General features: G+C 53.3%; 5 protein-coding genes and 1 non-coding gene across 6 annotated transcripts; 3 read left to right on the plus strand and 3 right to left on the minus strand.

Annotated features, from left to right (window-relative positions):
* Positions 1 to 169: 169 nt before the first annotated feature.
* SEPMUDRAFT_41526 (cytochrome P450) lies at positions 170 to 1,909 on the plus strand (the record flags this gene model as incomplete). The annotated part of the gene is made up of 1 exon (XM_016908831.1): positions 170 to 1,909. The coding sequence occupies one exon, from the start codon at positions 170 to 172 to the stop codon at positions 1,907 to 1,909; it is 1,740 nt and encodes a 579-aa protein (XP_016762219.1).
* A 628-nt stretch (positions 1,910 to 2,537) lies between these two features.
* On the plus strand, positions 2,538 to 2,633 carry SEPMUDRAFT_t18. Its single transcript has one exon. It is a non-coding gene; the product is annotated as a tRNA-Glu (tRNA).
* Positions 2,634 to 3,296: 663 nt separating this feature from the next.
* SEPMUDRAFT_147928 (uncharacterized protein) lies at positions 3,297 to 5,631 on the plus strand. Its single transcript, XM_016904602.1, has 2 exons — positions 3,297 to 5,225; positions 5,285 to 5,631. The coding sequence occupies exons 1-2, from the start codon at positions 3,332 to 3,334 to the stop codon at positions 5,431 to 5,433; spliced, it is 2,043 nt and encodes a 680-aa protein (XP_016762220.1). The 5' UTR covers positions 3,297 to 3,331; the 3' UTR covers positions 5,434 to 5,631.
* Positions 5,632 to 5,874: 243 nt separating this feature from the next.
* On the minus strand, positions 5,875 to 11,499 carry SEPMUDRAFT_147930 (tricalbin). Its single transcript, XM_016904603.1, has 3 exons — positions 10,867 to 11,499; positions 8,145 to 10,770; positions 5,875 to 8,092 (listed from the first exon to the last, which is right to left on the minus strand). The coding sequence occupies exons 1-3, from the start codon at positions 11,059 to 11,061 to the stop codon at positions 6,489 to 6,491; spliced, it is 4,425 nt and encodes a 1,474-aa protein (XP_016762221.1). The 5' UTR covers positions 11,062 to 11,499; the 3' UTR covers positions 5,875 to 6,488.
* Positions 6,156 to 6,461, minus strand: SEPMUDRAFT_115394 (uncharacterized protein; the record flags this gene model as incomplete). The annotated part of the gene is made up of 1 exon (XM_016901156.1): positions 6,156 to 6,461. The coding sequence occupies one exon, from the start codon at positions 6,459 to 6,461 to the stop codon at positions 6,156 to 6,158; it is 306 nt and encodes a 101-aa protein (XP_016762222.1).
* A 1,017-nt stretch (positions 11,500 to 12,516) lies between the features above and the next one.
* On the minus strand, positions 12,517 to 13,583 carry SEPMUDRAFT_147931 (uncharacterized protein). The gene has a single exon (XM_016904604.1). The coding sequence runs from the start codon at positions 13,464 to 13,466 to the stop codon at positions 12,762 to 12,764; it is 705 nt and encodes a 234-aa protein (XP_016762223.1). The 5' UTR covers positions 13,467 to 13,583; the 3' UTR covers positions 12,517 to 12,761.
* Between the last annotated feature and the right edge of the window lie 329 nt (positions 13,584 to 13,912).

Below are 13,912 nucleotides of genomic sequence, written 5' to 3' on the forward strand. Positions count from 1 at the left end.
CTCTCTCTCTCTCTCTCTCTCTCTCTCTCTCTCTCTCTCTCTCTCTCTCTCTCTCTCTCTCTCTCTCTCTCTCTCTCTCTCTCTCTCTAGGTCGGTCGGATTGCCTTTGCTCTGTTTTCAACTAATTCTCCCTCTGGCAATTTCTCAAACGTTTGACGCAGTCAAAAAAATGGTAGTAGAAGGCTGGACCACAAGCGCGCTTCTCGCAGCAACGGTCCTGTTATTGATCTACATCATCCATCAGCTATTCCTGCTTCCCAAGCCACTCCCAGAAATCCCCTACCGCAAAGATGCGACCAAGACAATTTTCGGCGACATGCTGCGAATGATCTCTCACATCTCTCAGACGGGAGAAATGTTTGACTGGCTCGGTCAGCAGTGTATCGAGCTCGAGTCGCCACTCGTACAGGTTTTTGCACGACCCTTGTCGCGACCGTGGCTGGTTCTGTGTGATTTTCGGGAGACGCAAGATATCTTGTTGCGTCGGAATAAGGAGTTTGATCGATCGGATTTTACTGCGGATCTCTTCGCTGGTCTTATGCCGAATCACCATATTCGTCTGCAGACGAATGAGGAGTACAAACAACATCGACGGCTTTTGCAGGATCTGATGTCTCCGGCGTTTCTGCAGGCGGTGGCTGGCCCGAATATATATGACAATGCTCGGCGCTTGACTAGTCTGTGGAAGCAGAAGATGCGAGTCTGTGGTGCTCGACCATTCTCAGCGATTGAGGATGTCAGCCACTTTGCTCTCGACTCCGTGCTCGCATTCACTCTGGGGTGTGACGGCGTGCCCAGTGCCAATCAGACACAGCTGGACTACATAACTTCGCTGGCGAAAGTCGATGATGGTTCTGAAGAAGAAGAAGAACATACGCTGCCGTTTGACTTCTCGGGCGTCCCCCACGAGCCCGATGTCGATGCACTCCTTGTGCTTTCGTGCAGCTTGGAGACGTCTTTGAAAGCACCCACTCCCAAGTTGGCCCACTGGATGCTGCGCCAGACCGGCTCGTATAGGAACGCACTGGCCCGGAAAGAGCAACTATTGAGTCGGGCGATACAGGCTGCTGTCTGCCGAGCTGGAAATGATGAGAGTGACAGCAGCGCTCTCGACAACATGGTGCGAAGAGAAATGGGCCTTGCAGAGAAGGAGTCACGGGAGCCTGCTTTCGACTCACGTGTCTTCTACGACGAAGTATTCGGTGTCATTCTCGGAGGCCACGAGACCACATCCAATTCTCAACTCTGGGCATTGAAGCTACTCGCGAGACACCAGGAGCAGCAGACGAAGCTGCGGGACTGTTTGCGCCTCGCCATGTCTGCTGCTGTGACGGAGAATCGGATGCCGACGGTGCAAGAGATCTTCAAACAGCCCTGTCCGTACTTGGATGCGACGATTGAGGAACTCTTTCGTCTTTCCATGACAGCACCCGCTTGCGTGCGCAAAGCAACATGTGATACCACTCTCCTCGGCCATTTTGTGCCCCAAGGTACCAACGTCGTCATGGTCTGGAGCGGTGCCGATTACACCGCTCCTGGTCTCCCGATCAGCGAGGAACAGAGAAGTCCGTCATGCCAGTCCGCAGCGGGCAAAAGGGTCGCTTCCGCGCAAGATACCATGGACGGAGCGAAGTTTCGACCAGAACGATGGTTGAGTACGACGGATGGCCGAGATGGCCAGGAAGTCTTTGATGCTACACTCGCCCGGAACATGATCTTCAGCTTAGGACCACGAGGGTGCTTCGGACGTCGACTCGCTTACGTCGAGTTTCGCATCTGGTTGGTACTGGTCGTCTGGGAGTTTCATCTTGCTCGACTTCCATCCCGCCTGGACTCTGATAAGGCTTGGGACAAGTTGACTCGACAGCCGCAAGATTGCTTCATATCGCTACGTTCGACGACGGTATAGGAAGAGGCTATAGTTTATCTCTACCAGCCTTAGGTACTGGATAGTTAGACTGTTCTGCCTTAACGCCGATTGTAACATCTGAGATCGTTACAAGTCTCTGTTTCCACCTAGCAGTGCGTGGCTCTGCGCCCGCCTAGTACATATCTGTTTCAAGCATACATGTACCTACCTTAAGCATTCATGCGGTTTCGCCTGGCCATACCGCCAGCAATTCCTGCGCGTACCAGCACCAGCCGTATCCAAATCCACAAGTACTACATCGATAGAGCGCCCTATATCACCGCTGCTTCTCGCTTTGGCAGGATGGAGGGTCGCGTAGGGCGGCATTGTTTAAGCTACCGGAGGCAAAGTCGGCATGCTGGTATTCTCCACTTGTAACGCGATAGAAACCCGAATGCCGAATATGGGAGCGAGGTATTGCTGTAAAATGCTGTTTTTGGAAAGGTAGCGTGGTCAGATTCTTGATGTTGTCTTCCATCTTGACAGAGTTTACGTGCATGGGGCTATCCGCTGCAGGTCGGGTATCGGTGCGCTCCGAGCCAGCTCCGATTCAACTGTGATGACAGTGATGTATATATTGAGTGGCTCACTAATCTCCTCATCAATTCACAGTAAAATGTGATTGTAATCCGAAATGGTCTAGTGGCTAGGATTTCTCGCTCTCAAGCTCTGTACAACACTGCGAAGTGCCGAGGAGGCCGGGGTTCAATTCCCCGTTTCGGAAACGTTCTTTTTGTCAATTTTTGCATGATGGGCAAAAACGGTTGCATCCATCGTTCGTCTTCACCTCATTCTACGAAATCTTATAGCCTCACCGTTGGAGCCCCATGAAACCGTTCATATTGTACCGCACTCCTGCGTTGTTCCTTTTGATACGTGGCTTACCTTTTGGCCAACCAGCATGAACAATTCGTAGATCTTCTCGAGAAAGGTGGAGCCGATCAAGGATGCGAGATCTGGCCGATCAGCAAGAACAGCCGGGTCCGTGCCTTGCTTCTTGCTACCTCCTACCTGGTACTGGTCATTGATGACCGTAGGAGGTAATGAGGTCTGTCTGTATCTCATGAATAATGAACAGAGACCACCGCCATGTCCTGGACTTGACCTGACCCGACCTGACCAATAGCCGGACGATGAGATGAACGCGCCACCCACCACCATCACCGCAAACACCACCACCACCTCCCCCTCCTCCTCGCAGCCTTTCGCGCTGGACGGCCCTCCGCCTCCCCTCGGACATCCAGCACGCGGCGGAACAGTCGACCACGGCCATCCCATCAACCTTGTTGACAGGTGATCCCTCCTTCATCCTCTCTCCCCATCTCTCATCATCGCATTCTTCCTCATGACGGTCCATCTCTCCCCCCCTTCTGCTACCCATACCATCTTGTAATATATCTACCTACCTACCTATATACCATAATGTCTGAACCATCCACTGCCTCCCTCACGCGCCTGCCGAGCCCTTCGAGAATCAAGGCCGAACACCACATTGTCCTCGTCGACCACACTGTCCCCCTCGCACGGAACCGCTCCAATCTCTCCTTCGATGCTGAACCCAGTGACAGTGAGGCCTCAGTCGGCACGCCTGCCCCGGGTTCCCTCTACAAGCGTATGACCAACACCTCCACTGGCCTGCGACAGACTGCCCGCAATACCTACAACAAGCAAAAGTACGCCCAATATGGCCAGGATCGCTACCATGTCGAGGAGCCTGCACACTCGTCCACCGACGACGACGTCAAACCTGGTGACGTGCCAGAGTCGGTGCAACAGGCCACAGCGAGGCAGAAGAGCATGGTCACCCGCGCGCAGTCAAGCCTGCAGGCTAGGAAGAACAAATTGTTGAAGAAGAAGAAGAATCTGGGCAAAGCAGACGAAAAAGATGTAGTCGTGGATGTGCTGTACGAGAACCAGCGGGGCATGTTTCTCTTCGGCATACCCAAATACTCTTCTGCTTCGCTCCTTCCCAGCGACCCCAAGCCATGGCAGAATGCCCAGTTCCGCACTGCCGCTGTGGATATACGCAATGCCCAGGTGCCCGATCCGAGCTGGCAGTGGACGTGGAAGAGCTGGTACGTGGAAATGAGCCGCGACGTGGATGAAGAGGGATGGGAATACAGCTTTGCCTTTGCGGGAAAGCAGGCACAAAAGTTTGCCTGGCATGGCAACCACCCATGGTTTCACAGCTTCGTGAGGAGGAGACGTTGGCTGCGGATGAGGAAGCGGAAGGACACTGTGCATCGAACGCAAGAGAGAGCCCACGAGCTGACCTCGGATTACTTCACTATTCACCCGAGGACGGTTCGCGATGATGACTTGGAGGGAACGAGTCAGTTGGTGCACTCCAGAGCCAGACGGGAACAGGAAGAGATCAACGTGGAGAACATGGAGATCTTCACCATCGCAGACCTCTTCTTGGCTTTGCGCAAGTCCACTGTAGACAGAGAGAAGATCCAAGCGATCAGGAAGTTTACTGGCGGCGCCGGCGACGAACTGTACTACCTCAGCGAATCCATGGAGGACATTATGAAAAATTTCATGTTCCAGGCTTCCCGGCGACAGCTCTTGCACGACCTGATTGCCCGGCACGATCAGCTGCGTGCAGAGCAGGATGAATTGGAATCGCACGATCACAAGGACGAAGAGGCAAAGCAGGAAGAGCACGATCGGAATGCAAGACACGTCAGCAATCTTCACAAGGCCATTCATGCCGCTGAGAAGCAGGTGAAGAAGCTGGAATTCTACTCAGACATTAAAGACTTTGTTGATGATGGTGAGCAAGAAAAAGAAGAAGGACACACTGAACCGCCCTTCAAGAACAAACAGCCGGCGAGCGCCGAAGCTCCTGTGCCGTCAGGGAATGAGGCTTCTCTCTTGTCACCACGGTCCGGAGCTCCTCCAATACCAATGCGAACCACAAGTAGTAATTCGATCGCCTACGATGACCTCGACACGGCCGCACCAAGCCAGCATCGGGACGTGTGGTTCGATACGTCCTCGAAGCTGACCAGAAGCTCCAAGGGTAAAGAAAGCACTTCCGCAGGAGACACAGAGTCCGATCGCTTCCTGGAAGCCCACGAATACAATGAAGAGAACGCATCACAATACAGCAAGAAATCCAAAGCGTCAAAGGGCAGATCACGTGCGCTCGGCCTCGATGGAGTCGCCGAAGAAATCGAAGCCGAAGCAGAAGAAGCTCATGACGCGATCGATGCACGGCTGATATCTCAGTCTGCAGGCGGGAAGCAGAATGGCAAAGCAAACCGGCAGAGTGTGCAGATTGTCGAGCCGATCGCGATTGGCAACTCTTCCGGTGAGCATGAACACGACGAGCACGGAGCAAACAGCACGCGAGCTGACTAGCGGGTCTAGACGGCGGCAATACCGACAGTGAAGAGGACCCAGACGAAGCAACGAAGTCTCCGATTGACAGGGAGGCTGCAAAAACACCTGATAGTGTGAGGAAGTTCTTGACAGAGATGAGGAGACCGAAGAACTGGATTGACCAAGCTTTTGGTTGAGCAACAGACGTACGCTTGCATATACTGCATTCAATAGCTGTGGTCGTGCAGGAGACGGGCTGGCATTGGAATTAGCGATGGCGTTTTTATGGGCAAGCACGATACGACCTATTTCTGAGCTTTGGGAACGGAAGTTCTGGTATGGCACTCATTCAAAGTGTACCTATACTGTATGTATGGAGGATAATCGTGTAATGGTATCGATTTGCTCATATCAGCATTTGATTGGCTCGCTTGTCTCAGCATCCCTGTTTTCTTTACATGCTGCGATTCACTTCCACTTTACTTGCGCGTGCTGACGAAAATCAATCAATCAAAATAGAGTAACTTCGCTCAATTCAGTACCTACTGTAGTAGTGTCTCTCATGTCCTCGATACTCGTGTCCCTCTGATCGTGAGTCTCCCGTAGAGCCAGTCAGCCCGGCGAGACTCGGGTGTTTGGTGGATACAAATGTGTCATTTTTGGGTCTCTCACTCTCACTCAGTCAATACACGATGTATATAATTCCTGTCCTTCAATCTACACCATACACAAAACGACAACAACAAAGTTCGGCCCTTTTGCGCGCGCGCAAACACGCAATTGATGGTATCTGATCGCTAATCACTCCCCAAACTCCTACGCTCCAGCTGCAGACCGGGCATGCTGGTTTGCAATGCCTAGGCTCTCAAAGAAAGACCAAACAAAAATGATTACAAACAGGGAACAATAACGAACAAGCTTACTTTTCTCGGCGGATCTTGCTCGTCGATCCCGTAGTGATTGTCGAAGCTCGATTGGGTGTTCGCGGTATCGTGGCTGGACCCCATTCCGGTCCATCCTCTATCAAGCTCATATCGTTGTTGATTGTGAAGATGCTGTCACCTCGAAACGATCGCAATGATTGCAGTGACTGCTTCGAACTGTTGCTGCCTCTTCGAAATACGTCCTTGGTCTTTTCCTTCATTTGGTGCCCGCGAAAATTGAACTTGGCTTTCAGACTCTCCCTGCGTCCTAGACCCTGTTCGCGATCGGCCGCGCCTTCCATTATCGCGCTGGCATGTGCCTCGGGGCTCTATCCGGAGGGTGTTACACTTCGCTCCCGGTCTCTGCCCGATGGCCGGCTCAGCAACTTGCCAAAGCCTTTCTTGCCTGCTGGCGATTGCGTGCTCAGATTTGCGGAGCTCACTTCGGCGGGTTGAAAGGATGTACGAATGACAACCATACCGGTGCCACAGCGTACTTCACGCTCACCACCCGTAGCTGAGTCGTTGATGTAGAAGGTATTCTCGCCGAGTGTCTCGTCCTTGAAGACCTTATCGTTCTTGACCTCGACTCTGAAAGGAGCAGCGGCGTTGCACTCCACCTTCTTTTCATGGTCGTCCCAGATGGCATCACCCGTCTTGGCCTTGATAGCTTTCGTCTTGATGATCTCCTTGCCGCCTTGGTGGACGTGCACTTCCAACTTCGTGTCCTCAGGAAAGCCGGAAGCGCTCACGATGCTGATCGAGGCAGTGCCTACTTCGCCAGTCACAGCAGGGCTGACTTGTCCAAAGCTCCTTGACCGATCATGGCCGCCGGGTGTACGGGGCGGCTGCATCGAGTCCCTACCAACGATGCCATTAATCGAGTCGCCATTGGCGTGGCCGCCGTTCGCTGAGGTGGACGGCCTACTGAGACTTTCTCCGGCACCTGTATCCATACTGGTGGCCCGCAAATCAGGCTCCGGCGCGTCCTGCGCTCCACTGACAGTCCTGCGCTTGAAGCCGCGTCCAGCAAACTTGGCACCGCTGAAGATGCCTCCGCCGATCGCGCTTCCCACCTTGCCGACACCCTTCACGGGAGCACCAACAATCTTGCCTGGAGCAGCGAAAGTACCGCTGAAAGTGGAAGATCCTTGTCGTGCTCGTGTAATGTAGTCGGGCTTGAAGAGCATCTTCAGTCTGACTACACCGCTTGTGCCTTCGAGGTTGACAGCCACCTCTTGTGCTTGGAACGGCTCGAGTACATCCAGGTTGATGGCTGCACCTCCGAGGAAGTCGTTCTTGTCGCCGAAATCCCAATCGTAGACATTACACTGGAATTTGGCGGCCGTACGGCTGATGATGGGCACTTCAAAGTACTCATTCCACGCCGGGTGAAGCGTTTTCTTCTGCGTCTTCGTCTTATAGACTTCCTTACCATTGAGCACAAACTTGCAGAACGGATCAGAGTACCCGTTTCGGTCCGCAGCAGGCAGATCGGCGGCATCCAGCACCTCGACACGGAGGTTTCCCTGGTTGTTGAATGATTCGCTCGGTTCGAGTTGCATCTTGACAGGAAGGTATCGCATCGATACTGTAACCTTGCTCTCGTGCCCGTCCTCATCTTTGATGGGGATGACTTGTGGAGTGTACAGACAACGCCGGAGAGTCTCAATCGTCGGAGCTGCAACCTTGGCCTTGATGCCATCGTCTTTGTCACTCTTGGCTTCAGGATCATTGACGAGTCTGAGCGTGATGCGAGACAAGTCCAACTCCCGGACCATAGCGTCACCGGTCTCATTGAACGAGTGCTTTTTGGTTTTCATCTTGGCGCTCTGCCAAGTGGGATATTTCATGTCGTCCATGAGCACCTGCAGGTAACTGTTGGTGTGCGTAAGATCGCCTTCATGGATAGTGAAGACGATGAGACCAGATTCTGCGATATGTGATTAGCATTGCGTTACCAAGGGATCATCCGACCTGCTTACCATAATGGACAAGATCCTCCGGCCCAATCTTGATCTTTGGAACTTCCTGCTGCTTCACTTCTTCTGCTTCGGTCTGCTCATTCTCGTTCTCGGCAAGTGCAGTGCGCATTGCTGCTTCTTCGGACGTGCTATCACTCGACTTGACGCTGCTGTGACCGTTGAGGCCCGTACCATTGCCATTGACTGCTGCTTCCTCAGTCGTAGTGGCTTTTTCCTGCTCGTCCTCTGGATCCGCCACGTTCAACGTGGGATAGAACGCAACAGTGAAGTTCAGGACACCCTTGGGAGGACTGCGCCCAACACGCAGTGGCGCCGAGATGACTTCATGCTTGCTGTCGTGAACCGCATATTCGCCCGTTTCGGTCTGAGTGATATACTCGGAGGCATCAATCTCGATTTGGCCCATGGTCTGATCTTTGCCAACATTTTCTTCGTCCATGACCTCGACCACAAGCTTCTCACGCGTTGAGTGCACCGGTACGTAAAAGATCTCATCCCACTCGGGATCGAGATTGTTTTTGAAAGTGACTGTTCTCCCTTTTTGGATGCCTGACAGAAGAACACGAGCGTAGGGATCCGATTTTCCGAGAGTATCCAAGTTCTTGAGATCCTTTGCATTCTGGAAGTGGAAACGCATGACACCAATCGGGTCAATGTAGCCATTGCCACCAACAGAGCCCTTGAGGGCCACTGGTTTCCATTGCAAGGACATCTTCGCGCGCCCGGTTTTCGCACCTGCCAGATTGTACCATTCCTGGCCTTTGGTGGTCAGATTAAGCATATCGTCAAGTTTGATCTGATAACTAGCGAGGATAGGATCCGAAGCCAGATTGCGGTCATCTTTGATGATTAGACCCAGCTTGGCCTTCTTACGGTCAGTGATGAGCATCTCCTTGGAAGCATTGGGCCAGATCGGGTTGTTTGTACGCTTCAGCTTCTGCGAAATCTGCACCTCTTTTCCATTGAGAAGCAACACGGCATACGGGTTGAGCTGGCCAATCATGGATTTGCTCCCATCAAGGTCCTTGGCTTGCTCGACAGTGAATTTAGCAATACCTGTGAGGCTCTCCGGTGGTGGTATCTCAGTGCCATCATCAAGCTTCCTGCCTTCAATGACGGGGAAAAATCGAATGTCACACTGTACGGTGCCCCGTGGTCGGCCGTTGGCAATGACCTCCAGGTTCTGATTTGCATACTCTTGCTCCTTGGTAAGCTGTTCCAGATCAAATGTCGCGGTGCCCAACTCCTTGTCCTTTCGAAACTCGTTGTAGTCGAAGACGCCAATCGTGAGCGGCTCTCTGAGACTCGTCAAAATGATGCTCACCGTCTCGTTCCATCTCGGGTTTGCATTGCCTTCAATGGTCTTCGTCTTGCTGAGGACTTCACGATTGTCGATCGATACTGTTGCATACGGATCTGGCGTTCCAGAGAACTTGTCGGGGTTCTTCAGACCATGCGCGCCATGGAATTGGATCTGCAGCACACCAATTGCTTGATCGACAGGTGTACCAGCAAGCATCTTGGCGAGTTCGATAGGGAAGACGTTGGGAGAGTACATCATCGGGCCCAGATTCGCGTGGATCTGCTCTTGAATGAAGCTCTCCAACCCGGGAACAAAGTTGATGTCAAAGCCGAGAGTGTCTCCACCCAGTGGCTTGCAAACATAGTCGATCATGGGCCTTTCCAGGAAGCAAATCTCGACTCTCTCTACGAAGGGAAACGACAGCATGAGCTTCATCTTGACTCGCATGATGCCCGAACACGCCATGTCCTCCACAATGACGTCCAGACCCTTGGAGATCATGGCTTTGCCGATGCGAACTTCGAGGACAATCTTGGGATTGACCTTGAGCTTCGCCTGTCGTGTGGTCATGTCCGAGACATCGTTGGGAGTAAAGCTGAATTTCCAGTCCATGATCACAATGTCGTCCTCTTCCCGCGGATATGTTTTGACGTGCTCCAGGCGTGGCGGCTTCGTGCCGAGCGTGAAGAACTTCATGCGCATGCTGTCCAGAAATGCCGGAGTAGACGTGCTCAGAACCTGATCCACAGAGGACACAATGCCCGCGCATAGAATGGGGGCGTAGATGGGCCAGAACTTGGACATGAAGTTGTTGATCCATTCGAGCGATTCGACGTCGGTCTCCAACTTGTTCTTAGTCAATTGCCGCATGATATCGTCTCTGAAATTGCGTCGAACTCTGCGCAAGGACGTTCTGTAGTATGTGCCGCAGACGGTCATGAGAATGAAGATCCAACCCAATCCTCCACCCAAGACTGCAATAGTCCAGGAGCTCAAGCATGCAAAGATGATGAGACCCGCGTTATGGTACCAATCTCCAAAGAACTTCTCGTCAATCTTGCCTTCCAAGAATGTCTGGTGGTCCCGCCCATCATCTTCGTCGTCGTCGTTCTCGCCTGGGTTGCCGAATCGTGGCGCCCAGCCCACTTTTGCATATTGCTGGTCGCCGTCGACAGCTCCATTCGCATCGGTATCAGGGTCCTCAATGGTCGATATGGCGCCCTCTTTGCTCGGGGGTGGGAGATCCGGATTGTCGACGCCGTCATCGGAGTCGGTCACCAGGGCAGCAGTCTGGTGTTTGCGATGTATTCGTGGTCCCGCTCGCTGTTATACCCACCGTGTGTCAGTTTCATGGCCATGTTATCTCCCTGGTACCATACTACCATGGGTGGGCACGACAGGCCGAATCTCAGCACTCACGTTCTTCGCCTGCGCGGCCTTCTCTTCCGGACTGGCGTCTGGGTCAAATTCAAAGGCGGCAGCACCACCAGCTTGGGCATGGTCCTTCAGCGCCTTCTCCGCGTCGGCGGCATTCACGCTGCTGTTGGGATCCTGAGCAGCTTCGACGACACCCTGTGCCTTGAGCTCCTCGACGCCCTTGGCGGTGCCCTCCATCGCGACTGGCTCGGACTCTGGTATGAGTTGGGGGCTGCCTCAGCTACAATGTGGTGCGAGAGGATGGGTGTTCGTGGCCACCGCGCGGTGGTGGAGGTGGGGGGAGAGAGTCAAGGCAGCGGGTGGGTAGAGGTGTGCAGGCAGATAAGGAGCGTGGGTGCTGCGGTAGGAGGTAAGGTCAGGTCCCTACAGTACCTCGGAGGTAGGTAGCAGTAGTACAGGCAGGCAGGTAGGCAGGTAGATAGACAAACAGACAGACAGACAGGCAAGCTGGCAAGCAAGTAGGCAAGATGTCAAGTAATGTTGGAGTGAGGCGTCAGTAGTTGTGTTGGCGAGCGCACCGACCTCTTGGACAGCCTGAGTTCTACTAGATGTTGTGGCTTGCCGTCGAACCAGGTTGCGTTGCTGTGCAAGGTCAGGTCAGGTAGCGACCTTAGCTAGGAGGAGGTATGTATGGTATTATGTTGAGAGTTTCCTGTAGACCTGTTATACCTCCAACCTCTGCTCTGCTTCCATTGGCTTGCGGTACGCGTCATATTAGGTTTGGTAGCTACGAGAGTATAGTACCTCTATACTAGATACATGTACCTACACGTATCTCCATTGCCTGCGCCAACAATGTCACCAGTGGATATCAAGGTGTCCTGTACCACTCACTGTGCTGTCGGTAGCTAGCTACACCCATCCTGTTTCGTCTCCTATACATTATGTACACCTCATGTACCCTTGGCGTCCAACCCTCAAGGTACACGTCCAGGTAATCTCAGCCAGAAACATGATGTACCTTAATTAGCTCCACGGACCTTGTCCGTCATCATCATCGTGGCTGGGGAGCGAGCACAGCCATCCCGCCCAGGATTTCCACGCGAACCGCCGAGGATCTTGATTCTCACCCGCCGCCAAAACTCGTTTCCAATCCCCTTCAGGTCCTCATGCGTGTGCAATGTGAATGTCTTTGACCATTCCACCACCGGGCGCTGTCCGACCTGACGGGGAGCACAAGGAGACACACAACAAGAGCACATCATGTGAGGCAACACCAGAGGGAAATGACGAGATGCTTCCTATCGATCGTATCGATCGCCTGCGGGATGCCTGCAGGTGGGAGAAAGACGTTTATCGCGATCATAGCGATCGCTACCTTCATTAATAAACTTCACATGGAAAATGATAGTAGGGGGCAAGTACTGTAGAACGGAATGTTCGACCTCTTTCGTTCACTACATTAGGTACTGCTACTCACCGTGAAGACTCTGTCAGCTGTCCTTCTTTGTTCATCGCGGATGCAGCCTCGAAACGATTTGGGGGCGGAAGCGGCTTTCGACGGGACAAAACTGAAGATAGGTGTCATGGATAGTGCCGCCCCGTGCCTGTCTCACTTTGTGGCAGACCGGCAGAAGGGTTGTAACGGATAATGTGACTGGAAAAGTCAGAGTCGTAACAGATTCAACTGCATTCGTGTTGTATTCATGGAGACCTAGTTTCTCTGGGTCGCGCATCTCCCAGGACCAGTTCTTCCTCTCATGCCGACTTTCATGCGTCAGCTCAGATCTTCTATGCTATGACAACTGTGCCACAAAGTCTCGGTGCTGTCATGACCCGTGAATCCCCTAAACGCCTCGCTATGAACGACAATGTCTTCGCTTCGCTGATAGAGCGATTTCTCGAACTCTCGAAAATGTAAACCATCAAGGATCAAATTAGCGATACTGTGGCGCTGATCCCGTTCGATGCGCCTCTTCGCTCGTGATCGTTGTCGAACTTGTCGCCCCAGTGTTCATATTCTCTCCATACTGCTCCGTCACCGCGTATTCATACCCAGGAGGCTTGAGTCCAGCCTGTTCTCGAGATAGAGTCTCAAGCGGCACAGCGAGTCCTTGTCCAGCATGATCATGAAGCGCCTCCTCGTCGTTCCGCCCTTTGGGCATATACGGGGGCGGAGCCTCTCCATGTTCGTTCAATCCCTCATTCCTCTCTCTGTCGTCATGTGTTTCGTCCGTAGATCGCCACCTTCCCTGCCAGTGCCGTCGCCGAGCTCGTGTCGGGTCCCACTGATGGACATCCTGTTGAAGAGCGTTGGACTGGCCGTGGCGGTACATCAGCATGGCCCTTTTCTTCCTACGGTACATCATGAATGCACCCAAGCCGGTGATAATCACGAAGAGCGCGAGGAAGACGAAATAGTAGTTGACCAGACCGCCGACGTCGCGATGGTCGTCGTCATTGTGGTTGTCGCTGCCGTTTGCGCTTGTTGGCAGAGCGGTGGAGATGTCGGATGCTGTAGTTGTCGAGTCGCCACCGTAGATGCTGGACACAAGGTTGGAGCCATCATCGGTCGACTGGGCGGTGGTGAAGGCGGACGAGGCGAGGCAGATGCCGAGCAGAAGGCGAAGGACAACGTCCATGATGCGAGACCGACCTCTGGGTGATGGCGGTGGTGTCAGCAGTTCTGCGCAAGCAAGCGGTGCGGTAAGGGTATGGTGCTGCAGTATCGCTTCGGATGTGAGAATGATGGAGCCGGTGCTGTTGGACCCGAAGTCGTAGGCTACATGTACTGGGTGGGTGAGGGAGCGAGGCGACGCGTAAGGGTAAGACGTTAGTCGCAGGCAAGCATTATTGTTGGTGGGCCAATGACGCCGTCAGCGTACGGGTAGTGAAGAATCCAGTCCGGCCTTGGTCGGCAGCCTGCGCAAACTGCGGTTCGGCCATGGCACGTCAAACATGTGATGGTGATGGCGATGAATTGCGATACCGTGTACATGTACCTGACGGGAAGGATGCCGCAAGTGAAGAGGAAACCCATAACCTTTTTAGCTAAACTCAGGGAGGTAGCCCTGAAGGTTCGTACCAT

Source organism: Sphaerulina musiva (assembly GCF_000320565.1).
Source record: "Sphaerulina musiva SO2202 unplaced genomic scaffold SEPMUscaffold_3, whole genome shotgun sequence".
NCBI lineage: Eukaryota > Fungi > Ascomycota > Dothideomycetes > Mycosphaerellales > Mycosphaerellaceae > Sphaerulina > Sphaerulina musiva.

Coding starts and splice junctions, on each gene's coding strand:
- SEPMUDRAFT_147930 (XM_016904603.1), bottom strand. CDS start 11,061: ATGGAGGGCACCGCCAAGGGCGTCGAGGAGCTCAAGGCACAGGGTGTC. Junction 10,771..10,866: donor AGGCCGCGCAGGCGAAGAAC/GTGAGTGCTGAG, acceptor TGGGTATAACAG/CGAGCGGGACCACGAATACA. Junction 8,093..8,144: donor GGAGGATCTTGTCCATTATG/GTAAGCAGGTCG, acceptor CACATATCGCAG/AATCTGGTCTCATCGTCTTC.
- SEPMUDRAFT_147928 (XM_016904602.1), top strand. CDS start 3,332: ATGTCTGAACCATCCACTGCCTCCCTCACGCGCCTGCCGAGCCCTTCG. Junction 5,226..5,284: donor CGCGATTGGCAACTCTTCCG/GTGAGCATGAAC, acceptor TAGCGGGTCTAG/ACGGCGGCAATACCGACAGT.
- SEPMUDRAFT_147931 (XM_016904604.1), bottom strand. CDS start 13,466: ATGGACGTTGTCCTTCGCCTTCTGCTCGGCATCTGCCTCGCCTCGTCC.